This window comes from Syzygium oleosum, unplaced genomic scaffold (assembly GCF_021117445.2).
Source record: "Syzygium oleosum isolate NSW1041296 unplaced genomic scaffold, Sole_v2.1 Sole_v2.44, whole genome shotgun sequence".
Classification (NCBI taxonomy): Eukaryota; Viridiplantae; Streptophyta; class Magnoliopsida; order Myrtales; family Myrtaceae; genus Syzygium; species Syzygium oleosum.
This window is the reverse complement of record NW_026607528.1, coordinates 973,353-1,000,925: the sequence shown is the minus strand read 5'-3', so window position 1 is coordinate 1,000,925 and position 27,573 is coordinate 973,353. Positions and strand designations below refer to the sequence as shown.

Genomic DNA, 27,573 nt, shown 5'->3' with positions numbered 1-27,573 from the left:
ATTGGGAGGCAATTTGGTAAAATAAGTATTTATAAGAGGTATAATAAGTCAAAACTCAACAAAATGTCAATGGAAGTGTTTAATCATGAAAAAGAAGAAGCAATACCAAATCAAAAAACTGAGAGCCATTGGCAGAATCAAAATTTCCGTTTCATCTCCGGTTGGTGTATAAACTTATTATTTTGTTCCGAAAAGAATGAATATAAATGTATGCTAAATTTGTCACATAGTTTAAGTATTACTTTCAAGAATGCTTTGTTTGATGGGTGGAACTATAACAACTAAACTGAGAATGATCTTTCTTTAATTTTCATCATTTGGCCAAGTATATATTTGCAATGTTATTAAGTGCCTAACATTCAGACTCAATCGAAGAGGACTGGGGAAAGTCGGGGAATTGCACCATTCACAACCCCACTAAGTAGAGAGGTTCTACAGAAGGCTGGGCGGTGAAATACCCCTCAGCACCCCCTCATCCGCAAATGCCGCGACGAATGTCAATACAATGAAAAAAAAAAGTAACTATATTCACGTCATTCTCGTTTACTTGTCAAGTATCTGCACACAAAGTGAGCTTATTTCCGTCTTCGACTGGGCTTCTTGCTCTTTCTGGCTGGGGTTGACTGCTCCATAGGCACTGGTAACAGGGTTCCTCCTTTGACGCCATCTTTATCGTTCATCTTATCAAGTGTTTTCTGGGCTCCAATATACACCTTAAGGTCTCTCATCTGTGAAGGATGACAAGGGACATATTACTATCAACACACTACACGCGCGTGCGCACGTAGAGTTGTCACAATATTATATCAAAACCCTACAAATTATCACAGTATTAAGGTTCAAAAGATATACCTGTTCTTCCAAGTCCAGTATTAGTTCATCCTTCGACTTCAGTGAGAGAGCTTTCCTGCAGATGCACAGAAGCACATGTGTCCTTCATTCATGTCAAATCAGAAGGGAAGACTAAGTTCCCTTGACAGCTTTAAATTGACTGGACTCATCTACTGTGGAGGTGTCGGTACAATCGATAATGATGGGAAGATTAGCTCACATAACTTGAATGAAGATGGACAAGACGAGTATAGTTCAAAAGGCTGTATATATATCCTCTATAAAGAAAATGTTCTATGCATATTAAGGTACTAAAAAGGCATCTATACCTACATTGCTTGGCATGAATGTGAAGCTCAAATAAGTTTGAAGGCTACCAAGTGTATCTTCTTTTCCTTTTTATTTTCTATTATGTGGAAGTTGAAATGTCAACACGACACAGTATGAACAACCAATTGAACTTCAATTGGAATTGGTAAAATTTCAATGCTGAACTGTATCAATTAAAGTTTGAGTCCCGAACCATCACAGAATAATATTCAAATTTCACGAGTGTGGAAAAAAGTACTTCAAAATTGAACCACGACCATGAAGTATTCAACATTGATTTCCGTGATAAAGTTCAACCTCTAAAGCAATAGCACTAAAAACTTCAGAGGAAAACAAAATTACAGATGGAGCATATACAAACAAGATGTTCGGTGTGTTTCAGAGTTGACAGATATTGCTATTTAGATTTGTCTAGAGAAATCAGCAAGTAAACATACCTCTCTTCAATTTCCTTAACCTTTCTCCGCATCATATCTTGGTTCTTGATAAGAGTTTGATTAAGCTGCAACCACAAGGAGCGACATCTGTTACTATTATGCCCTAGTGAAAACTATCGCATCTGATTGTAATATTGAAAATGGTTAATACTATGAAAAACCCTAAACTGGTACATTTGTGACAAATTTACCTCAAACTAATTTTTTCGCCACCAAAAACTCTAAACCGGTACACATGTGACAAATTTACCCTCCTTTAGTTTTTATTAAATTTTACCGTCAAATTACTATGTTAGATTACACGTGGTAGTTTGACGGGTGTACCAGTCTGGGGTTTTACCCTCCGTTTGTCACAGGTTTACCAGTTTATAGTTTTTTGTGGTATTAATCCAATTTAACGGAAACTAATGAAGGGTAAATTTACCACAAATATACCAGTTTGGGGATTTTGGTGGTCAAAAAATTAGCTTGGGGTAAATTTATTACAAGTGTACCGGTTTGGGGTTTTTGGTGGTATTAACCCCATTGAAAATAAGGCATGTGAAAAACAAGCAAAACAACAATCAGCCATGGCTTCAGGCAGCCCTCCTCTCAAGCTTTAAACATCCAAAATCGCACAAGGTAAAACAGAGAAGGCTGAACCCTTACCTCTGCCACGGCCTTCTTTTCGTCACCAAGTTTCTCCAGCTTACTATGGATGTCTTGAATCTTTGAAGTCACAGCTTTCTCGATTGCTTCTAGTTTGGAATTTTCTTTTCTACTTTTGGCTTCTAACAGGAGAGACTCATAATGCTAACAGAGAAAAACAAGAGTAGACAAAAGAATTAATAAGGGATGATACGTCCAAGGACTAAATATGTTTACTTTAAAGTCAGTCTAAGGATGATGGCAGTCTATGTAACAAAAATGACAAACATAGGTTAGAAATAAAACACTATCACAAACAGTAGCATGGGCAGTTGATATAAAATCTAATGGCTTTTGTGATTCTATTTCTGATACATTAACAAGTTTTCAATTCAGATACTATTCCTTCTAAGGCTATCCAACACAGCAAGTCAATAATAAAAGAGTCCTGGCACCTTAGGGCAACTCAATTCATTTTCTACCACAGACGTATTAGTGAGAAAAAGAATAGAAGAATAGCAGAAGTTTAGCAATTCTCTGAAGCTGATGCAAGCCCACTAATTCTTTTATACTTCCCATATAAGCTCATTAGACACATGCAGTATGCAAATTGAAAGGTATAAAATGTTGACTACTATATAAAAGCAAACGAAGCTGATATTATAAAACACCAGCGTAACTACTTTCCTTCTCTTCAAAACAATTCTGACAATCCCATAGAGTTCCAAGAGTAAAATGAGTTCACTTAAAAAAGAAAAAACAAAATGGAGAAACATTTTAGAATCTGAAATAACTAAACTAATGTTCTATTATGGTTTTCTCCTAAAATATGTGTACTTAAAAACCATCACGTAAAGCAGAAACAAAATCGAGAGAAGCTTTCACGAGTAATGCTTATAACCGTCGCTGATCAGTCAAAAAAATCTAATGTAAAAGACTATGTTAAACAGGGAGAATTGAAATTGTCTTGGTATACGCATGCTTACTTTTCTTTGCACTTCCAGCTGAGTTGAAGCTAGATGAATATAGTCGGCGTGAATCTACAAAAAAGTAACGCTACAGTGTCAGAGTAAACGAGGAAAGTCTGATAATTAAAATGGAGGTAATGTGCATTTTGCAGGCCCAATAATAAACAAGTGACATTTGGCCAACAAAATGAACATGTGATGCACAAAACCAGAAACAGAATCTTTCATTGTCATCTGTCAGCACCTAAAACAGTAAAAGCATCACGCACCTCAAAACTTCAAACATCTCACTTAACTGAGTCCAAACTCCAAATCTTTGCATGGAAAGGAGAACCAGAAAACAAAGATATTCACAGCATACAAATAAGAGGACACATGAACCTACTGCTTCAATTTTGCTGCTGAAGAGCGCCCCACTAATTTCGGAATCCTCGCTACAACCACAGCTACCACAATCTCCTTCAAGTGATTCACAGTATGAATTCATCTCCAAAAGCTTGCCGTCAGCTTTTGATTGATTAAGCCGGTGAACGTAAGTGTCCCCAACATAATCCCAAATTTGCTGTGTTCTTAAATCAAGAGAATAGCAATGTTGCGTATTTTTCCAATGGCTGATTGCGTGCTTATCTTTGTATCTACAAAGCCAGAAAAGGAAAAGCTATAATAAAGACAGCCTATCCAATCACTAAAAATATTAGAGTGAGCGAAAATTCCAGCACATAATGACTGGATCTATCACCTTCCACATCCAACAAAACCACATATCAGACAAACCCAAAGATTTTCCATTGTTCCACAAATAAAGCAGCATGGCACCTCATCTTGCTGTTGGCATAGTCGGCAAACCTGATAAAGAACAGAAACAGAATCTTCTTCACAATCAGTTCACAGACGAGCATCCCTGATGATGTTGCAAAACGAAACTACATTTCCAATAAAGGTAATTCCTTGCAATCAAATCAAGATATGTGCCTTTATTGACATCTTTAGCAATGTAATTGAACATTGCAATAAAATCAAAGGAAGACCCTCGGGACATCACCAGCATGAGAGAACATCATGTTGACTTATTTTAACCATAAAGATTGACGAATCATGCAAAAGTTAGTATGCACATGTCCGTCGATATATCTCCTACATGGCACTTTTTCACCTTTTGATATTTACATGAATGCAAAGGTAATTTTTTGCTACAAATTCACATGGACAGAGCATAGTAGAATGTCACTTGAAAAGTAAAATATGACCATGAAACATCTTAGCTTCAAGTCAGGAGATGTTTGAGGTCAAAGATCAGGATTTTGACATCAGTATGATCACCCTATACTTGTGAACACAAACATAAACTTATTGTTTATGCTTGGCCACTGCTATTACTTCTGTCACTCTTTGACTCACGAGAAATTTGACACAGAAGTGATAGGATCATCGGATCAAATACACGTTATGAGACATTGCAAAGATTATTGTGTCAGAATATAATAATCAACAAAAAATAACTCCAAGAAGCCACACCATTAACCTATTCCAAATCTCCAAATAAATGTCATGATAATTTAAAAGAAATCCTGAACTTAGTAACCACAATAGAGTAAAGGAAAATTCAACTTTCGTTCATATACTTTCACGCTATTTCTAATAATGTCTCTATACTTTTAATTTGTCTACAGTCCTTCTACTTCGACAAATTTTCTAATCAAGTCTTTCTGACACTAAATCTGACCAAATTCAGCTGAAGTGGCCATTCGATGACGACAACAGCGTATGATGCCAACAAAATATGCAGATGCCCAAGTGGACGTGTATGGAAAAATTTAGCCAGTGTAGACAACCTCGAAGTGTGACATGATTCGGTGTCAGAGAAATTTTATCCTCCTCACACAACGAAGACACCTGACGGTCACACCAGCACGATTTGGCATGATTCGGTGTTAGAGAGACTTGATTAGAAAATTTGCAAAAGTAGAAGGACTTTATTTAACAATTAAAAGTACAAGGGACTTGATTAGAAAAAACGTGTAAGTACAGGATAGAAACAATACTGCCACAATTGCTATAGCCAATATTAATTATCAAAAACCAACAACTAATCCACAGTCAGCAGATTAACAGAAAGGTAGTGGCAGTAGCTGAGAAATTACAGTCTAAATTCATCTAATCTGTATCCGCAGAAGAATGCCTAACCTGACAAGACAAGTAAGTCCATTTTGTACCACATGAGCAATGAAAGGAATGGTCACACTGCGTACTCAAAATTCCACTGGTATCTGGGTCCAATCTCTCTGACATAAAAAAGAAGGTTGCAACTGTGAACAACTCTCTATAAACTTGTCTCACTGCAAGGGAAACATAATCAGCAAGGGAGCACTAGCATAACTTACCAAGACAAACTGGACAAGAGGGTAGCTCCGTAAAGCCCGACGGGGGCGTGCTAGCTACATCAGCTGATTCCGTATAGTCCACTTCGTGCAGAAATAGGATATGGCATACCTCAGCCTGAATGTCCAGAAGAAGAAGAGTAGGAAAAGCGAAACAGAAATTGGCTATGCGATCTCACGGCAAACAAAACAGGTGCAAAAATCGGAAATACCTCAGCAGGCGAAAAATTCTTCCCATTGAAGGTGCAATAGAAACCGTCAGCAGTCTTTTGATCGATAAGCTCGATCAGCACACTGTACCTATCTTCCATCCCATCATTCCTACACCAAGCACACACAATTCGCAACACAGTGATCACTAAAACTATTAAACAGCATCTAAAAGAAACCAGACCAGAAATCTCAGTTCCGCCGTTGCAATGCTTCCAAAAAAATTGAACTTTCATACACGCCAAGGCATGATCATGAGCAATTTTTCAATAATCGAGTCGAGCTTTTAGATGGTCATCGGCGAAGCTAGCTAATTCCTCAAATTCTCAGCCAATTCACTTCACCAACCTGAAGAAGCCAGTCGAAGTGCCCGAAAAAGAGGAGGAGAAAGCAAGCCTTACCTGATGAATCGGAGCTCAGAGACGTCGTCGATCCGGGGGCCGCAGAACCGGACGAAGTCGTCGGGGGAGAAGTAATTGGGGACGGCGACGGCGAAGAGGGTGGTGGAGCGAGCGCCGGGGCTCGAGAGGGGCGCGTGCGACAGCGTCCGGAACAGGTGGACCATGCCCCTCCGCTCGGTGAACCTAGGGCTCGGCGTCGGCGTCGGCGGCGGCGGCGGCGGCGGCGGCGGCGACGGCGAGGAGGAGGAGGAGAAGCCGCCGCAGCCGGCGGCGAGGGGGTGGTCGGTGTCCACCGAGTGGACCCGGAGGAAGAACATTTTTCTTCGGGGCGGTCTGCGATTGCTGGGCTGAGTCGAATCGCCGAGCCGCGGACGGATGCGGAGCGAAGCAGCGAGAAGAAACTCGCGGTAACTCCTGAGGATGGCGCACGCTTCTTCCTAGAATTTATAAAGGTTGCTACTTGCAAGTTGCAAGCAAAGAAACCTAATCGGTGCAATTTAAATAATTATCGGACAATATAACTAACTTAATATCAATAATTATATAGGAGAAATTTAAAAGAACTTGTTGAGTTGAGATTTGCACAACAAACATTTTTTCATTCATTTTTGCGTGTTCAAAATAACCGAAAAAAGCTAAATTTAAAATCGATAGTATGGCAGATCATAGTATGTTTTCTTTATGGCCAAATTACTTTTTAATTGAGCGGATCCGAAATCATGTGAATTACGACAGGAAGCGTGTTATGCGATTGCTCACGAACAAAATAATTTGTAGGAGCTACATGAAGGCGGGGCATACTTAATGAAATATAAAGATTTAGGAGCATGGCATAACCAGAATAGAAGATGGTGGAAAAAATAACGAGGATTATTAAAAATAAATTAATTTTTTAGCCCTCCCTAGATGCTGGCTTTGCGTGACCACCCTTTAACCTTCAATTTCTCGCTATGTCTTCTCGACGTATAATTTTGCAATCAGCTCATTCTCACTTTATTATCAAATGATGATACATCCAGGTTTAAACATTGGTAATGAATTCTCCCGACATTGGAAGCAAAAAAAAAATGATCGAGGCCTAAACTAACCTAAAGTCGTGGATTCTAATTCTCTTCTTTCGGCTAACCAAAAACAAAACCATGACTAAAACAGCTAGAACAATCCTAGATGTTCTAAAACTGAAATACAAAAGCAGTCCAGTGTCTCTTTTGTTTGGCATAGAAATTGCTATTAGAGGTGATAATCATGCGGACCTAGTTTGGGCCAAGCCCATTTGCCTTTCGGACCTGGTCGTGTTGTAAGTTGTATGACTCGGGTGTTTGATAATATATATTGTAAAACCGCAGAACTTCAAAATTGGGCTGAGACAACACTACTATAAATTGCTGAGGTTTAGAGGAGGCTGCAATTTTGCTCAATTTTTCCCCAACATACAATATACCTTTACTACATAGTAGCACCTACGGTAAAGTTGTATTAAACAGACTCAAAAGGTAAATGTCGAGAACAATGATACCACAAGAACCTGAACTTTTCCTCGTCATGCAATCTAGTAACTAAATTTTATTTTTGATCAATTGAGCACCTCGACTATTGATATGTGTTTCAATGTTTGGCTTCTGCATCATGTCGTATGATTTTGCCGATGTCGACTATCTACTTAGTTGTAAACAACGACGTGGAAAAGCTAGGTCATCATCTATTTTCCGACCCAACACAAAAGAAAACTTTCCTTTCCTTGTTTTTTTCTCTTTTACCTTTCCTTCTTGGTTTTCTTCTTCCTCCTTCCTTCGCCGGCTGCCATTGCCCCAAGGACAACTCCATAACCGCCACCGGCAACCACACTTAGCGGCCACCATCTGTAGCCACACCGCTATCGCCAGTTTTGGGGTTGGTGGCAAGGCACGAGGGTCGACATCTGGGCAAAAACGATGCTAAGAGGAAGGGGAGGAGGAGGAGAAGGAGGAGTTTTTTTTTCCGTATTTCATTGGAAGAATGAGGTGACTATCTGTATTATTACATTCACCCAATCAAACCGCCGACTTCAGCAAAAATCATGTGATCTGATACAAAACCTCAATATCAAACCATGTTGTGAAAGTTGAGGCACTTCATTTAACATATGAATATTAGATTGCATGATGAGAAAAAGTTCGCACTCCTGCGACGTTATTACCGCTATAATTTCGAGCATTTTAAGCCGAAGCTTTACTTGGCGGTCTATTCCCATTTTTTCTTTTTCTCTTTTTCTTTCCCGTTACGATCAGATTATGTGAAGACTAAAAAAATTTCCGAGAAGAAATGAACTCCACAGGGAAAGACATGTACTATTGACAGAAAAATGAGAATGCTGAGACTTGTCTTCTTCGAAAGCCTGGTTCGAGGGCGAAAGCCTAGTTTCCAAGGAGCACGTCAAAGTTAGGACAAGTTAGTCTTCAAGCCAGCAAGTCTCCTTAGAAAGCTAATTTTGAGCGGGCAGTCCAAGTTTGACTTTCTTTCTTGTGCATGAGAACTGGCCATTGCCCAAGAGTTCAGCTTCATAGAACATTCTTGCACCCCTAGGCCTTGTCAAATTGCCAATCACAACTATTCCCCTTGCCTTTCTTTTTTCCTTGGAACACCAAATCCATTGAGGAAAGGAGGGAAAAGAGAAACAAAAGATGCTCTCAGTGTATTGAGATCTTCTCAAATCAAGAAGACCATGCAATCCTTCCGTTTGCTTATCGTGACTCTATTGTCTCTCTCTCCAAAGGTCGATGACCATGATTTTGTTTCAGAAAGAGAGAGGGAAACCATAATTATCAGGTAATCCGGTAAACTAATAATGAGACCCACATGATTAACGATCCAAAAGATCCTGGTCTACATGACCTGTAAACCATAGGCTATGCACGACATCGACGTACACGAGGTGGTGGCCAGAGGGTAGAGAGGGAGACTGGGAATAGCTTTTAGGGTGGCTGAAGGCTCAAGAATATGGTAAAGTGGGATCCAGCATGCTTTTCCTTTCCCCGTCCTTGTTGGTGCTAGTTTGATATGTGTGAAACATATACCATCGGAAGTCTAGGTCATTATGAATTAAGAACATCGCAGGAAAGAAAAAAAACTTACCTTGGTCAACTAATAGGTGCTGCTGATTATAGTATAAAACTATTTATTTAATATATGCTGTCCAATCAACATGCTTGCCAAAAGATAAATTTGGGAAGAAAACAGTGCAATCCCTCTTCTAGAAGCCAAAGCCCATTAATGACGCGGTTCCCTCCTTTTGAACTTCCACCACCAAACACTACACGTTATCTCTCTTCAACCTTTGACATATAGACCTTGAAACCACCCATGTCTTCACCTCATCTCAATCCTCACATCTCCTCCTCCATCATTGCACATCTCTAATTTCTCCATTTTCTTCAAGCTCATACGAGACACACCTCTTCTTGTTCTGATAGTTTGTTCTTGAGAAGTTTGAGCAAAGACCCGCTTCGATCGAAGTGATTGTTTTTTCGTGTTCGATGGCACCTAGTACTATCCGAAAGGCAATCGGGGCCGTCAAGGACCAGACGAGCATCAGCATCGCCAAGGTCTCGAACAACATGGCGGTGGAGCTCGAGATCCTGGTGGTGAAAGCCACCAGCCACGATGAGGACCCTGCCGACGAGAGGCACGTCAGGGAGATCCTGGCCTTCACCGCGCACTCCAAAGGGTACCTGGAGACTTGTATTGCCCTGATCTCGAAGCGGTTGAGCAAGACGCGGGATTGGATGGTGGCCCTCAAGGCTCTCCTGCTCATACACCGGATAGTGGTTGATGGCCATCCCAATTTCGGAGATAAGATCGTCTATGCTTCTCGCCACGGGATGCGGCTGCTCAACATGTCGCACTTCCGGGATGAGGCGCACTCGAATTCGGGGGACCATTCGAGTTTCGTGAGGTTCTACGCCATGTATCTCGAGGAGAAGGTTGAGTTTTCGGTGTTTGATAAGAGACAGGATGGTGGCGGTGGTGGTGCTGAGGGTAAATATGAAGAGAGACATGAATTTGATCAAGACAGGAGGTCCAGTCCAGCGAAGAAAGAGGTCGTGTCAATCAAAGAAATGAGGCCGGAGAGACTTTTGGTCAGGTTGAATCACCAACTGAGAATTCTTGACCGGGTTTTGGCTTGCAGGGCGGCCGGAGCGGCCAAGACTAGTCGATTGGTGCTCGTCGCGCTCTACCTGGTGTTGAAGGAAAGCTTCGGGCTGTACGGCGAGATTAGCGAGGCCTTGGAGGTGTTTCAAGATCGATTTGCCTTGATGGAATATGGGGACTGCCTCAAGGCCTTTGATGCTTACGTCGGTGCGGCAAAGTTGATCGATGAGCTCATGGGGCACTATAATTGGTGCAGGGACGCGGGGATAGCGCGGATGTCCGAGTTTCCTGAAGTGCAGAGAGTTTCTGATGAAGTCCTGAGAACTCTTGATGGGCAGCTGAAGGAGATGAACCAGAACAGACCAAGCAAGAATAGCCCCGAGAGAATTGGGGAAGCGAATCTTAACCCACCAGTCGAGGATCCGAATATGAACGAGATAAAGGCGCTTCCTGCTCCGGAGAATCACATGCCCCCCACACCTCTGGTCGAACCCCAACCCGAGCCGCAGCCTCAGCATGCCACAGGAGAACTGATTGATCTAACAGATGATGGCATTTCGGCTGACGAGCAGGGCAACAAGTTGGCTGTGGCCTTGTTCTCAGGCGCACCAAATGCAACAACTAACGGGTCATGGGAAGCATTCGCATTGAACGGACAGCCCGAGGCTAATTCAGCATGGGACACGCCGGCGGCAGATGAAACTAAAGCCGATTGGGAACTACTTCTAGTCGAAACGGCTAGCAACCTAGCGAAGCAACAAGCCGACATGGCAGGTGGATTCGATCCCTTGCTCTTGAACGGCATGTACGATCAGGGGGCCGTGAGGCAGCATGTGAGCGCCGACCAATCTAGCGCAGGCAGCGCGAGCAGCGTGGCCTCCCAGGTAGTCCCGGGCAAGGCCGAGAACCGGGTCCTGGCGTTGCCGGCCCCAGACGGGACGGTCCAACCGGTGGGCCCTCAGGACCCGTTCTCAGCATCGCTCCCGCAGCCGCCGCCTCCTTACGTGCAGATGGCGGACGTCGGGAGGAAGCAGCAGTTGCTGGTGCAGGAGCAGCAGATGTGGGAGAGCCACGGGTGGGAGGGGACGATGCAAGGGCATCAGGTGGGTTCAGGTTACTACAATGGTTCTGTTCCTGGGAACATGGCGATGCCTTACGGGATGCCGCAAGGAGGATTCTATTACACGACCTAATTTGTGTTTCGTCATTTTTTGGACCATTTTTGTTCCTTTTTAATTCTTTTTTTGGGGGGAAGTTTTTCTTGTGAAATTAAGTGTCGTCGCGTCAGAAGGAAGGGAGTGTAATTATATGCAGCATTTGGGGTAATCTCGAGTTTTCATGTTGTAAAATATATGAATGTGTAAGTCATTCATTCAGATTAAAATTGTTGAAGCATAGAAAGATCGGTCGAGGTTACTTGTGCAAAGACCCTAATGACCTTCTAATCTAGAAGGGGAGGGGAGGTGCCGCTCGCCTATAATTGCGATTGTATTGTGGTAAGCAGATGGAAACTTCTTTGACTTTGGCTTGCTGGTCCAAGATAGTTTTGGGGGGTGGCGATCCTTGCGAAGATTAGAAGATGCAATAGTCAACGGTCAAACCCGGATTGCTACACTGCGTTGGCGTTCCCTCTTTCAACTATCACTAACTATTTCCTTCTCATTCCCACTCTCTCTCTCTCTCTCTCTCTCAATGACGAAAACTTTACCTTAATTCCGAATTTTACAACAGAGGAAAAAAAACGATACAGAAAAATAATAATGCTTCTCGTGGACCTCCCATGGATTGGATTGTGCTCCTGGGCAGGTTGCAAATTTGGAATATAAGGGTGCGTTCGTTTCGCGAAAAATAAGTGATCTAAAAAATATTTACCGAAAAATGATTGCTTATATTGTTTAGAAAAATTAGCCAACGGAAAATATTTTTTTCATCAATAACGATTTACACCTAACTATTTTCGTGGGCGATGAAAAGATTCTCCATTAATTTATTTTTATAAGCGATACAAGCGATTATTTTTCGAAAAATATCTTTTAAATTGCTCATTTCCTATGAAACGAACGCATCTTAAAAGAGAATCGAATATATTTGTACGTCTCTCTAATAAGAAGAAGAAGAATAAGAAGGTTCTCTTCGACCCAGGGGATGGCATAATATTTGAAAGATATTTCATTTGTCAAATGATATTTCAGGTCTCGAGCTAATTACGTCTACAAAATCGCAGGTCCAATTCCTCAAAGGTTGGCGCATTTGGATGGTGAGCAAGAGGTTTCCATCTTTGAAATTAGAGTTTTTTTTTTTTTGGGGGTCAAATAAGGCTTTTATTCAAATGATTAGGGGGAAAAGAAGCAGCTGGGCTTCGGTACACAAGTGGTTCTAGAAATTAGAGTTCACATGTGCAAATCTCAACGGAACTATTATGAGCCGGCGCCATATGCGCAAGCTTGCGAAAGATAGTAAATTGAACTGATTCATAAGATTTGAAGAGTGTTGCACACACCTTCAACTAGTCAAGCCACTACGCTTGTGCATTTGAGTTATTAAAATAAATATGAAGAGATTATTTTTCACTTTTTGGTTAGTAAGATAATTTCTTTGTTGCTTTTATTAACAAACACATATAAAAAGAGACTGAAGCCTCACAATATAGAAAGTCGATGTACCGTGATATATTATTAAGAAAAAAAAACCAAACGTGTGTTCTTAGTTCCAATTCGTACAGAAAATTTTCATGCCAAACGTGTTTTTCATGAAGATAGAAAAATGGAAACGAATATAGTTTTCATTTTCAATGAATGGAAATGTTTTTTGAAACCAAATGGGCCATAAGTAAACTCGACTCTGGTTACTTTCAATGAAATTATTCCCTTAATTTTTAATAATAAAATAATTTATAAATTCATACTTGTTCTCTTTGGTCGCGCGGGGCTACAACCTCCATGATCGCAGTGATTGGGCTCATCTCCATCGAGTGGATTGATGTCAGAGAGAGAGAAAGAGAGAGAGAGAGGCGGCCATGGAGGTCACGACCTCCGTCGATTTGCTCCAATGGAGATCTGCAGTCACACGCGACCACGACCTCCATGGCTGATGGTGGTGGAGCTCGGCTCCATCGATTCACTGGGATGTTCCACTCGAAAGGAACTTTTCTGTCGAAAATTCACTATCTTTGAAAAAACAGGAATTTTTCTGTCGAAATTCAATAACATATCACCGAAATTGGGACATTACTACATATCTTCTCGTATACATTCTTATTAGATGGAGAGCCGACACCTCATATTAAAATTTTGACATTGTCTATTGCAAAAAAGAAAATGGGTTAATACAACGAAAAACCCCAAATTGATACACTTATGACAAATTTATCCCAAACTAATTTTTTGACCACAAAAAACCTCAAAGCGGTACACCTGTGATAAATTTACCCTAAACTAAGTTTTTGAACACCAAAAACCCAAAACTGATACATTTGCGATAAATTTACTATCAATTAAATTGGATTAATATTACGGAAAACCACAAACTGGTACACCTATCACAAACGGAGGGTGAAACCCCAAATTGATACACCTGTTAACTACCACGTGTCATTTAACTCAGAAATTTTACTATAAAATTTAACAGAAATTTGTGTAGGGTAAAATTGTCACAGGTGTATCAGTTTTGGGTTTTTAGTGATCAAAAAATTAGTTTGTAGTAAATTTATTACAAGTGTACCACTTTGAGGTTTTTCGTGGTATTCACCCAAAGAAAATTTAACTATTTCGAGATATTTAATAATAGCATCAAAGTATTTCCATTTCCAGTAAATTTTATTTTTCCATATTGTATTAGTCGACAACAAAGTGCAGTGATTACGTATACATCGTATTAGTTATGACGAAAGATGAACGCTTGCAAAGAAAGTTAAATCACAAAAGATATGCTAAGACAAAAAGAATAATTTATGAATGATCAGAGAATAAAATCGAATAACTTTGTAGGAGAAATTAATTGTTTATCAACAATTCAATCAAGAAAACTAATTTCTTTGTCTGAGTAGTTCCTTTTATCCTTCGCTCAATAAGATAACCTAATTGTATACGAAAAAAACCAATTCCATGATGTAAAACTAATTCCCGAAAAAGTGAGAGCCTTATCTTCGTATTTAGAAAAAAAAATTAAAAAATAAACAGTATACAAACATTATCATTACTACAATAAGATCAATAAAAAATACGGACGTCGATCACTTATAGAAGCACAATGAAAAGGGGAAAATTTCCAAAAAAACCATAAACCTATTGTATTTGTATAGATCTAGTTATAAACCTTTCAACTTGGCTAATTTAGTCCTAAACTTTTGAGAATTTGCCAATTTAGTCATAAACATTTCAATTGTGCTAATTCGATCCTAAATTTTTTAACGATTTGCCAATTTAGTTATTCCAGTCAATTTTGGGCGGAAATTGCCGACGTAGTAGTCTAGTCAGCATCGACTATTCTTCATGGCACGGCCGGCGTTGATGTGAATAATTTGTTCAATTTTTTAAAAAAAATTCAAATTATAATGGTGTTTTTATTATTTTATCTTTTTTCTTCTTTTTTTTTCCAACTCTAGGCCGGCGAGGTCGCCGGTTGACCCTCGTTGGCCACAAGAAGGGGTTGGCGACCCTCAGCTAGTCTTAGCATTGACCGTGCTATATATGTGTGTGTGTGTGTGTGAAAATAATCCGAGTTAGTGGGCTGGACAGCGAAAGAGCGATTGACGAGTGGCTTTCTAAGGTGGGCCGAAGGGCTCCTCTCTTGGTCTCCAACTCTAATGTATTGAAAGACCACTGCATACAAAGGACCTTAATGCATCATACGGATCGACCTTTTTCCCCGAATATAATAAAGACACAATGGCCAGCCCACTAACATGCTGTCCAGCTTATCCAAATAGCTTTGTGCATTGATTTCCTACTCAGCCGAAATAGTTACTTCATAGGATGCCACATCACGCGATCTCATATTGACTTGATTTTTTTTAGCCTGTCCTGTCTATACATCTTATCTCTCTCTCACAGACTATTGCTCTGCTTTTTTTGTTGAGTGCGGAAATCGAACCCGCATCTATGATATATAGCATCTCTACCCTTTAATTCCCTTATCACTAGACCGCGTGCCCAGTGGCCATGTTGACTTGATGGATCGGGGAGATATTTATCGATACATAGTCTTGGTTAAATGTTTCCGTTAAGTTATCAATCAACCTTTTCGCGACTTCTACCTGTTGAGTTTTGAGTCTCTTTCTTTTGGGAGCAAGTGACAACGCGAATTGGTAATGGTGGAAACTCACTTTGTACTACTGAGGTGCTGAAGACTCGCTGTTATTAATCAATTTCACTTCACATAAGTTGATGGAGTATATTTATGAAAATTAGAGATTTCCCTATTGAAGAATATTATTAGAAATATTATTGGATATTAAGGATATCAGTTGATATTTCGTCATTTCCTAAGATAGCTAATTTACTTGTTAGATTTGATTATTTTTTTCCTATACATATTGTTCGAGTATAAACACCCTTGACTCTAATACATTGATAATAATAATAAAAAAAAACCAATTGAGTAAATATGGTCCTTATTGATTCTCTTTCTCTTGAAAATCCTAAAATATATACATAAGTAAATACATATACCTTGCCAGAATAGGATGTCACAAAGCTAACCCTTTGCTTTTTACCCATTCTTTGTTTACACAGGTGCGCCATAAAACGTCCACAGGAATATAGACCGCAACCTTCATTAAAGAGCTCCGAAAGCACGTCATTTAAGCAATTCGTCCAAATCTCGCCGACTTGAATAAACCATTTCCCGTGAAAAAGTTTACTTCAATAGGAAAAAAAAATTGCAAAAAGGAGGTGTCAGACCCTAAAAACAAATCATTTACAAGATTGTGCATACGCTATCTCAACAATGTCGCACACATACATTACTCATTGTACTAAACCAACAAGTTTGGCTAAAAACACTGAGAATCTCCTTATTCAGTTGCCCAATATCATCACCTAGGACTAATACGTAAGCCAGGAGTTGACTAGCTAATCACTTGGACAACAAAACAATCTGGTCATTCCGGGTTTTCCAGGCCTTTGCCTCGGAGCACAGCTGCAAAATCTCCATCACCACCTTCTTCGTCCTGGTGATGTTGCCGGCCAATCTCATTTGCTTCTCCATGTTCACCAGCCGCTCTATTGTGGCTTCCAAATTGCCTCCGCCCTCCTGTCACGCCAAGCGAATAAGCATAAAAATTGGATGATTCAATAAAAAAGAAGAAGCTAGATGTTTGTAGATGTTACTCGTCAGTTCTGTGATGTGAGTTTCTCGTATGTCCAAGATCCAGTTTTCTGCAGATTCCCAATCCTTTGAGGAAATTCCTCAATTCCTGTCCATTTTAAATCCAGCTTAGTTAATGATGATGACTGTCCGATCAAGTCGGGGATCTCTCTCAACAACTCGCATCCATGTAATGACAATTGCTGTAGAGATGGTAGATGGCCTATGGAGCTGGGTATGCTGGCTAATGAACAAAAATCTAAGTCTAGCTTAGTTAATGACACAAGAGAGTCCATGGATTCTGGAAGTTGAGCAAGTTTTTCACATAACGTGGCATCTAGAGTCTCTAGCTTCATCAAACAACCTCTCGAAATAGGAATCTCTTCTATAGCGGTATCATATAAGATAAGCTCCTTCAATTCTTCCATTCTACCTACTCCCGCTGGAAGCTCCTTCAGTCTTATACAATGTTTGACATTCAAGGAGACAAGGGTCTTGATGTCCCCGAGAGAAGGATGAATCTCTTGCAGCTCTGAACATCTTTCAAGATTCAAAATTTCCAAGCTTTCAAAAGCAGACAAGTCAGGAGTTCGTTTTAAAGAAGGACAATTTGAGAGGTTGAGAACTTTTAGTTCAGTTGCCATCTGAAAGAAAGAAAGGATATTTCAGTAAGATTGGACTACTGCAACATGTGATTTTCCACTAGTTCCTTTTTTTTAGTGTTCTTAAGATTTTTCAAAACTACTCATCCTCCACTACTCATTTTATTTAGATTTTTTTTATATAAAAAAAAACATATACGTGTTTCAATTTTCGGTTCCCATGCAGCCATGCTATCATTGCTTCGGTTCTCCACTACTTCACGTTCGTTTTATTCAAATGTTCCTTAGGAGTGTTTGGCTACGTCACCAACATAGAAATATATCCTGGGCATATCTATTGCAAAAAGAATGTCGGGGATATACAGGTGCCAACCATAGTTTCTCATTGCGTTAGGCATATCTTCCAATTTGGCTAAAATAAAAATCATCTGGTTAGCACTCAGAAAAATAACATATAATTCGCCCTCACAAAACTTATTATAAAGCAATGCACTTATTGAAGTAGTAGTGTTGAATTTTGTTTCTTAAATAATTGATTCTATCAATGACCATTCAAGTAGTGTTTCAAGTAAAAAGCAGTTAAAATCTTTGTGGGAACGTAACCAAACGATACCAAAATAGTTGTAACTTTTGTATTTCTCGTGAAAGAAGATTGATATATAAATATAAGAAGAATTGCTAAAACGACATACTTTTACTTGGGCAGAAGATCACTTGGAAGACATAAACCATTTAGATTAACACAATCTTTTATCTTAGGAACGATATTAAAACTTTCTAAATCAAAGATATGACAACTTGGTGCTATTGGACCTTCAACAACGTGATTATTCACAAGAGGTATGCCTTCTCTACATCTTACCTTGAGTAGAACCCATCCTCCCCAATCATCCGAAAACTTACTCCAAGATAGATCGAGCACGACTAATTTCTTTGGATGAAAGTTGGCCACTGCAAAATCTGATGGACAACGCTCCCACCAAAGCCATCTTAATTGAGGAAGTAAGTTCCGGAAATCTCCAGCTACAATTGGACCATTCATTTGAAGGAACCTCAAGTTGGTCAGCTCTTTAAATTGTTCACCTAAGTAGTTTTGCTGGTCATATTTGTCAAGACGAAGGGCCTCAATCTCACTACTGCTCTGCAATTATGAAATATTGTAGACCTTAAGTTTTGAATGATGAAAGGAGAACAACTGCACATAAGAAAAGATGGACTAATTTCAATTTGTTGTCATGATATTATAGCAAACGCTTCTAACTTTCAACTTCATGAAACGATAGGTTGTGGTTGCGTATTATTTATCCAGTTTATGTAGAAAAAGTGAAACTCAAGTGGCTGTTGTCGAGGTTTTCCTCTCTTCTAATTATGCCCTTTGCAATTTTCATCGTTCAAATTCCCAAAATTGCATCCTTTCAAAATTACAATAGAAGACCTCTCTTTATGCACACACTAATCGAAATTTTGCTAGTAGAAGCAGTAAGTTTTGAGGACTCAGGAATAAAAATAATTTTTATCTTAAACAAGAAAGAAAAGATGGACTCACGTTCACTGACTAAGACAAGTAGAGAAAGCTTTTACCTTATTGTTGTCAAGCACATCTAAGGCGTCCTCGTAAATCCATATTCTACTTCGCTTTTCAGGCTTCTTTCGATCTTCTATACGAACAATTTCCCTTCCAAGATCTCTTAGTTGATCATGCATTACTAGCTTGTCATCCTTGTCAATCTTAATTAGGGACATAAGACTTAATACTTCAATCCCATTCGTCGGGAAAAAACCACAAGCATCCCACATATAACTCGGAATGTGTTTAGAAAATCCACTGAAAAAACACGCAATATCCAAAAATATTTGTTGCTCATAATAATCTAATGCCCGGTAGCTTATCCTCAACTTCTCTTGCACTTTCTCATGAGGCACTTCCTTTAATTTCTTGAATGTATCTTTCCATACTTCTCTTTTCTTTCCACATAAGAATGAGCCTACAACTTCAAGAGCTAAGGGAAGCCCCCCAGTAGTAGATGCAACATCACGAGATATAGCCTCATAATCACTCGGAGGAGAATCCTTTCGAAATGCATGTCTACTAAATAAAATCAATGATTGATCCGAAGGCAACTCGTGGAGTTGGTACATGTGGCCTGCCCTAGCATTGTCAAGAATAATCTTGTTTCTAGTTGTTATGATTACCATACTTCCTACTCCAAACCAGCTACCATCTCCAACTAAAGCATCCAAGTGAGTATTGTCATCCATATCATCAAGAAGAAAGAGGACTTTCTTATGTTTAAATCGAGATTTGATGACAGTGATTCCCTCGTCGACATTATACACATCACACAAACTTCTTGTAATGTCAAAAATGAGTTGCTTTTGTATGCATTCAATACCCTTATGCCGAGATGTTTCTCGAATATTTGCCACGAAGCTGCGATACTCAAAATGACTAGAGAGTTTGTTGTATAACACCTTTGCAAGAGTTGTCTTACCGATGCCGCCCATTCCATAAATTCCGATAATCCTTGTATCATCAAATTTGGCATCTATCGAGCTCATAATCTTTTTCACATGATAATCAATTCCCACCAACTGGTCGGGAACATTTAGATGAAAAAGTCTTTTTAACTCGCTCATAACTTCTCTTACAACAATTTTAACTAGTGCTCCTTCATGCCTGTCAAAGAACAATATATATTTCAACAATATATATATTTCAAGTAAGATCTAGTTATGAGAAATGAAATGATGTTTTAGTAGAGAATAATGTACCCCTCATTAATTTTCATTGATTCCCAGCCTTTCAAGGAACCGACTTCTTGAAGCGCTTCTTCCCATTCCTTCACAATCATTTTGTCCAAATTCCTTTTATGTGCATTGATAGCATCTCCTAATCTTCCTGCAAGATGTCGCAAATGCGAGGGTTCCACTTTGTAAAAAATGGGTAATACTATTTGCCCCATGCTACTCTTGCACTTCAAAATCTGAACGAGCTCACGGAGGCACCATTTGCTAGAAGCATAATCCTCAGAGATAATTGGGATCGAGATCTTCGATTGTCTTATACAATAGAGAAGCTCCAGACCAATCTCCTCACCAACATGGAGCTCATTGTCATCTTTGAACACATGGATTCCTGCATCGACAAGACTAGTATAGAGATAATCAGTGAAGCCTTCGCGAGTGTCTTTCCCTCTGAAGTTCAGGAACACTTCGTAATCATTTCCTTTCAGCTTTTTGGTTCCGCCTCCATAATCACCTACATGTTGAGAGGTCGATGAGGAAGACGCCCCGGATATTGGATCTTCTAAATGAGCGGGTTCTTTTCTTTTCATCTTGAGACGATTGTACTGATACCACAGTAGTAAAGAGATTGATGGAGCAAAGCCTCAAAAGAAGAGAAACATGGAATCCCAAATCTAGGAATTGCAGAAATGTCTCTCAGAACTCAATCAGAGTGACATATTCAAACAAAATTAAAGAACCTTACTCACTTTAATCAGAAGAAAATGGAGCAATTAAAGCAGGAAACAGAGAAGAGTAAGGAGGCGTGGACTACTTGAGGAGTGCTCAAACAACACAGTTCGCCCCCTGCTGTGATATCCACCAATTCTCACCCTTTGACGATGGATTACCAGCACACAACACTCTCTAAATTGTGAGCTTGGACAATGCTGAATTATTCATGCCGACCGAACTGCCGCAATGCATGCTTCCCAGAAAGGATAATTATTGTGCGCGCAATTTCCGGGGCATTATTGCATGCGACGCGTGCTGCACAGTATGGACAATTATTGCCTTTCCTATTAATAAAAGAAGAGCAAAGAAAACTAATGACCAATACTCACATGCTCCTAGTGCAAAGGCACACGAGTGAATGACAAGACCAGGATTTGTTAATAAATGTATGCAGGACACTCTGATGATATGGAGTTAATAACAGCAATTCCTTTCAATTGGGCTGCATACGGTGTGTTCCTACAGGAGGAAAAAAATATGGGGCTTGGAGATGCCTTGATGCGAAGCGTACATTCAGACAGAGTAATTTGGAAAATGTATTGCTATATGTTGGCCAACTGACGTTAGGATAATGCAGAAAAAAACGTGCTTTTCTTACGGCTCATCCGACAGGGACGCGAAAACGAAGTTCCTGTCTAATCTCTCAGCTGCTGAAGGGTGACACAGGCTAGTTAACGCAGGTTTAGTTCAAACAGCTGCCATTGATTTGTTTTAGCGATGTCTGGAGATGGTGGCCACTTTTAGTAAGAAACTTTTAGCATCTAGTCATTTTGTATAAAACTGATTGGCTCTATTCAATTCAGTTTCTTCACAATTAAGTTGCATGATATATGTGTTTATATAGAGAGATGCAGTTATATAGAGAGATGCAGTTGTACGTGCGCCACAGCTTAAACAATTGTTCGACCATTACTGTGAAGAAACCTTTTTAATCGGTGACATTTTTCGATGTCTTTCTTAAAGATTCCAACCCCTAGTAATGTGCGAAAATAGCACTATAAGTGCCATAACTTTCGTATGGTGCTCGCTCTAATGTCATAACCTTTTTTCAATCACTTGAGTTTCATAATTTGAGTGCCATAATTTTCGTACGATACCTACTCAAGTGCCATAACTTTTTTTTTCCAATTACTTGAATGCTACATAACTTTTTAATCGATCACTTAAGTGTCATAACTTTTTAAAAAACGCTTACCATGTTGAATTTTTGGCATTCAAGTGATCAATTAAAAGTTATGGCACTCAAGTTAACATTTTTTAAAAGTTGTCACTCATGTGGTTGAAAAAAAATTATGATACTCAATTAAGTATCGTGCGAAAATTATGATACTTATGACGTTGTTATCCGACTTTCATAGGAAGCTGCTCATGAAAAGGACTTTTTAACTGCACACTCACATACTTTCTGTCATTGTTTATAATCTCAAAACGACAATGACATCTTTTATATTAAAGTAAGAAAATCTTTTTTTAACGCAAAAAAAAGGAGAAACATTAGCGGGATAGTAGCAAGCAGCAGGATCCTGCGCAAGCATGTTTACTTCGCTTTTTATTTATTTCTTTTAATTTGAGAAAAATTTTCAGGTTCATTTTTATACTAAGTTATTTTCTATAATAGATGGCTATGAAATCTCAATACTAGGAGTAACTAGAGAATCCATATCCACACTCTTCAGGGAATAATATTTGCATAAGGAATAGAAAATTAAAATTTTCTCCAGACATGAACAATCAAGGAATCAGAATTTTATGTGTTGAATAATTCGAGTCTGCACCAAGGCAAACCAAGGCGACACAAATTTGATAGTTAATAGAATGGCCTGCCCGATCCTGCTGTGGAAATACAAATTTTCCTTTTTCTTTTTTCTCTTTTTCTCCTTCCTTCCGCGCACTGAGCTCCTTCTTGTTCCCAAACCAGCTGAGGATGACGGAAACATGATTCTGATCGGAGTCGTCGACTACCTGAGGAGTGGTCAAACAGCACAACCCACCCACCGCGATGGTCTCCACCGATCTCAGCCTATGCAGAAGGTGCGTGGAACCTATGCAAGGCAGTTGCCTTGATTTCAACTTCTTGCCATCCAACGGGTCCAATACCCTTCATGCGAATCGAACCGCTGGGATGCATGCTGCATGGTAAGGACAATTGTTGCTCGCGTAATTGCCGCAGCATTTTGCGGAAGGTGACTTGACTTGCTTAGAAAAAGAAGACTAACGACCAATGCTCACCTGCTCCTGAGACAGAGAGCTGAAAAAGACAATGACGACGGTATAATATGACGAGACATTGCCGGATTTGCTGGGAACTGTGGAGTTGCGTTGGACAGGGGGTCAATGGCGCGAGACACGAGGCGTCGCGCAAATTCGTGAACAAACACCAGATTCAACCTGCACCAGTTGATGCCCTTTCTCAATACAACCACTCCCGGGATTGAATTTTCGATAGTATTTATTCTCAGAGACAGTGCCCGCAATATGCTCGGATGTGTTAATCGCCATGCCTGGGGCTTCGAGCCTTCTCGACCACCTCAGAGTGAGCTCGAGGATTTTGTCGCCAAGCTTGCTTATGAAAATGACTCCATTGACAGGCCAAGCCGTCGAATATCACATCCTTGTATTTATTAAGCATCACTTTTCTGTGTTTTTGTCCTTTATTATACATACTTATGTTTGGTTGGATTACGGATATATCAAATTAGTAGGTATGTTTCGTTTGGTTTCGAACAGGAATATTTTCTTCTCTACTTGCTCGTAAGAATTGATGCGTGTATGGAAACTTTTGCACGGTCTCATATAATCATCTGGTTTCTACAAGACTACTGCTTCAAGCTTTTTATGAGTTACCGATTTAGTTATACTTGTTGTCTGTGGTTAAAGCAAAGCTGCTTGAAGAGTTGGCACAGAACAAGGGGACAGCAATATGTGCTGATGTTGAACGGAAAAACCTTCTTCTGAAAACTAGAAAATGTAACTCTCAAAATAAATCTCCCCAAAAATAATTCTCTCACAACTAAATTTATCCGTGCCACATCATGCCTAAAGATTATCTAATTACCACCTCTCACCCAAGTCACTGTTATCTCTCTCTCCTTAAATTAATAATTTTAAAACATCCAACATAAATTTTATTCTTTCAGGGTGTCGCATTTAGAAATTCTCAGCCAACGAGTTCTCCACAATCGAATGATTATGCGGTGATGCTTTTTTACTTTTTATTTCACATATTGTCGAACCTTAGCTTTGTCAAGATGATCAATTATTCAGTTAAAAGGTGTTTGTCATTAGTGATTGGATATAATGGACCAACTATATTACAATATCATGACCTTGACCAATTATATTGTTATATAATATTTCATCTTGACCATTTGCTTTTCCTTTATTTCATCTTGATCATGTGGTGGATTGGATCGTCAAAGGTCTTCATACAAATGCCCTCCCCTCTAATTGGATTACTAAACCCCCCCTAACCCCTTTGGGGTTTTTTATGTTTCGATATTGAACATCTTTGTTTTGATTATTGCATTTAATGAATAAAGTGCTTTTTCGACCAAAAAATAAAGAAGTAGAATCTCTTTTGTTAACATGTTTAATGTACTACCTCAAATTGCAAACGGAAAAAAAAACGAGACATGATAATATGGTGGACTTGTAGTTCACGAAAATGACAATTTACAGGTTACATGTTCCCTTATGAAAGAAACAAACAACGTGTGCATCTAATAAAAGTTAAATAACAAAGATAAAATAAAATAAAATAAAATTTAAGGAAGAATATGAAATGCAATTCCTTCACATCGCAAAATGTAATCTTAGAGACCTTTATTTATTTAATTTATCTAGTTGGAATGGATTCGAGAAATCATTGGAGGCATTGACTTCATGTTAACTAAATGTATCACATTCGGTTAGATCATGTGGATCTCACATAGGATCTACCAAAATCAGTTGAGGTTTGAGCTCATTTGAATCAGATTTATCTCATAACTTTTTAGTTGCCTCGTGTGGCCCAGTAAAAAAGAAAATTGATCCATGATTTCATATTTAGAATCTGCTCATTTTGTTCCTGGGATGAGATCGTTCAAGACATGCGTTAGGAATGTGATCCAGTTGTGCTAAAAATTTGGATGGTGGAAAAATGAAATAGCAGGGAGCAAAGGAGCACAATCACGACAAGTTTAGGACGCAAAAAGAGTTATTCCCTTTGAACTAGTTTATGCTTCTAAATTGTGTGAAATATCTTAAATCAGTCCTGTCCTGCCTAATGTTACACTTAGACATGCCCGAACTAATCAACTTGCTCAAGAACGATACGGTTACTACAGGATTTTCTCCAAAATTTTTAAATACCAATATCCGTGGCATGATGTACCAACTTGGGTATATGATCAAATCAGGGTTGACAATTTCAGATAATAGTTAGTAATTTAACGAATTGGTAACCCACCAAAATAAATGTCGGTACAATATTAATATAGTTGGTAATTTTGGAAGTATAAGTAGATCTTGTTATTATTCAAAACCAAGCAAGATAAAAAGTTGATAAGTAAATGAAATTAGTTGAAATCTTAATGTGACGAACATTGGTTAATCAGTCAAATTAAAGTTGGTAATTTGGTGTATAAGTTAGTAGCTTTAACACGTTGGCTATGCTAAATGCAAGCCAGTAAAGTAATAAACCGAGTACGTTGCTTGAAATTGCACAAAATGCGATGCAAGCGGGTAATATGGCACAGGAGCGATGCAAAAATGTATTGTGACGCCCTGGCACCGCTTGAGGCCTTTGGCAAGAGACAAATTAAGGCTTTAGACTCACGGCCAAGCCCCCTAGACGGCGTGCACAGCAAGATTGAAGCGTCAATTCGTTTGCTAAACTACCGCGAATGAACACCAAAATGTCCCAGCACATCGATGTGCCACTGGGGGCCGACCTGAGACACGTCGAGGACACGATTCAAGGCCACAAAATTACTAAACATCCCCAGTTCAGCAAGCACAAAATCTGGACAGGGGACTTGACACACTAACCATGAACAAAAACCGGTATTGCTAGGAGAACGACCTGACACGTCCCCTTGGGGACCAATGTGATGTAGCTAGCAAGGATCACCTAGAGGGGGGTAAATAGGTGATCGTAAATAATTTTTATCAATTTAAGCAGAAATGAATGAATATAGTTGAGTCTGAATAAAATTCAAATTCAAAACAGTTTATATAGACAGTGCTCTTGATGTGCAGTATGTAAAGTAAGAGATAATAGATAGAAAAACTGTACACAAGTTTATAGTGATTCGGCTTATAGCAAGCCTACGTCCACTCTCCCACACTGACAGCCTACTGGCTGAATTTCACTATGTAATCAAGAGAAATTACAGATTCTGAGTGACAGCATTTTTGTGTGTGATAGGACTTTCTATCTCACACAATCACTCTCACAAAGTATCCCTCAAGATCTTAAAGTTTCGCTCAAGAAAGACAAGAGAAATGATCGGAGTATGCTTAGACTTTGGACTTATTGATTCTGGATTTCATTATTTCTTCTGCTACTCGTAGATCTTTTTTTATACTCCTCCACTACCAAACTAGCCGTTGGACAGCCTTCAGATGATCATCTTCCAATCTTCATCTTGGACAGATTTGTATAAAATGGATTGAATAGCCGTTGGTTAACAAAATCTGAATCCCGTTGATTCTGGTCGCCCATACAATCAGAATCTTGGCTTCCATAAGTAGAGCTTTATCCGTTGTAATGCATACTTGTCATAATATTTGATTGTCAATCAATTAGACTGAGATTGAGTCAATCAAAACCTTCATTTTGTGAAATCCATGCTAGATCACTAGCTGTTGTGATACCTTCTGAAAGAGTTTTGCTTCTGCATCTGAAAAACTTCAGCATCTGCGTCTGCGTCTGCATAATTACTGCGTCTGAAGAATTTCTAATTCAGAACTTGAGTCAGCGTAAGTCTTCAGTAAAATCTGAATATTTCATAATAAGAGTCTGAATGACTTTTATGGTAAAGTCTGAAGATCTTTATGTCTGAGTTGGAACTTTTAGTCCTGAGTCTGAACTTTTAGTTCTGATATTTCCTTTTGAACTTCTAGAATATATTAACCTGAAATGGAATGCATATCAATTTTGCATAGAGAGTTTTGTCAGCTTCAAAATCCATTAGGAGTTTTCCTCAACACAATGAAGGTTGGCCTGAGGCTTGTCTCAAGGACAAAACAAGGCTGAAACGCCACCATCCAACGGCTGGATGGTAGCGGCCAACAAGCTCACTGAAGATGTACATGGCATAAAACATATCGGAGTGACGGGGAAAAACGTTGGGAAATCAATGAGGACTAATTAGAACCCACATCTACACTAACATACATGCAACACAATATCAAATGATGCTTAAATGAGGCTACACACGCTCCCATTCAGATCTGAACAGAACTGATGCAGGGGTATCTATAATGCACAAGACCTGTTACGAGGTGCAAAATCGACATTCAAAGCATTAAGAGCGAAATGTGACTACTAAACACTAATCCTAACACTAGCAGGCATGATATATCTATCATGAATGACAACAATAAAACAAGAACAAACTCAAGATAGTTCAGACTTCGGAGATCAAGCTCACGGCTAGCAAGCATCGAAAAAGGCTCCAACTGGTTTTGCTTGATTTTCAAAACGATAACTAGCTTTGAGTAACTTCAAGAACAAAAGGAGACGGCCTAGAGGTTGAGGCACACACGTCTGAGCACTGTTACGGAGCTAATTGGATCGTAGACCGGAGAAACGAGCTTGGGCAAGGAAAACTCCTGTACATCGGTTTTAAACT

General features: G+C 39.4%; 3 protein-coding genes across 3 annotated transcripts in view; 1 reads left to right on the top strand and 2 right to left on the bottom strand.

Moving 5' to 3' along the window:
• Positions 1 to 282: 282 nt before the first annotated feature.
• On the bottom strand, positions 283 to 6,617 carry LOC115684241 (BRAP2 RING ZnF UBP domain-containing protein 1). Its single transcript, XM_030608976.2, has 11 exons — positions 6,183 to 6,617; positions 5,784 to 5,892; positions 5,575 to 5,689; positions 5,378 to 5,475; positions 3,933 to 4,039; positions 3,579 to 3,828; positions 3,212 to 3,265; positions 2,247 to 2,390; positions 1,599 to 1,663; positions 853 to 907; positions 283 to 728 (listed from the first exon to the last, which is right to left on the bottom strand). The coding sequence occupies exons 1-11, from the start codon at positions 6,497 to 6,499 to the stop codon at positions 576 to 578; spliced, it is 1,467 nt and encodes a 488-aa protein (XP_030464836.1). The 5' UTR covers positions 6,500 to 6,617; the 3' UTR covers positions 283 to 575.
• A 2,817-nt stretch (positions 6,618 to 9,434) lies between these two features.
• LOC115684188 (probable clathrin assembly protein At4g32285) lies at positions 9,435 to 11,702 on the top strand. The gene has a single exon (XM_030608888.2). It carries the CDS (start codon positions 9,695 to 9,697, stop codon positions 11,501 to 11,503), a length of 1,809 nt encoding a protein of 602 aa, XP_030464748.1. The 5' UTR covers positions 9,435 to 9,694; the 3' UTR covers positions 11,504 to 11,702.
• A 4,940-nt stretch (positions 11,703 to 16,642) lies between these two features.
• Positions 16,643 to 27,573, bottom strand: part of LOC115684234 (disease resistance protein RPV1-like) — a 33,371-nt gene continuing 22,440 nt past the window's right edge. The window contains exon 4 of the mRNA XM_030608957.2: positions 16,643 to 17,260. Coding sequence (XP_030464817.1) covers positions 16,643 to 17,260 — 618 coding nt within the window. The remainder of the gene's footprint in view (positions 17,261 to 27,573) is intronic.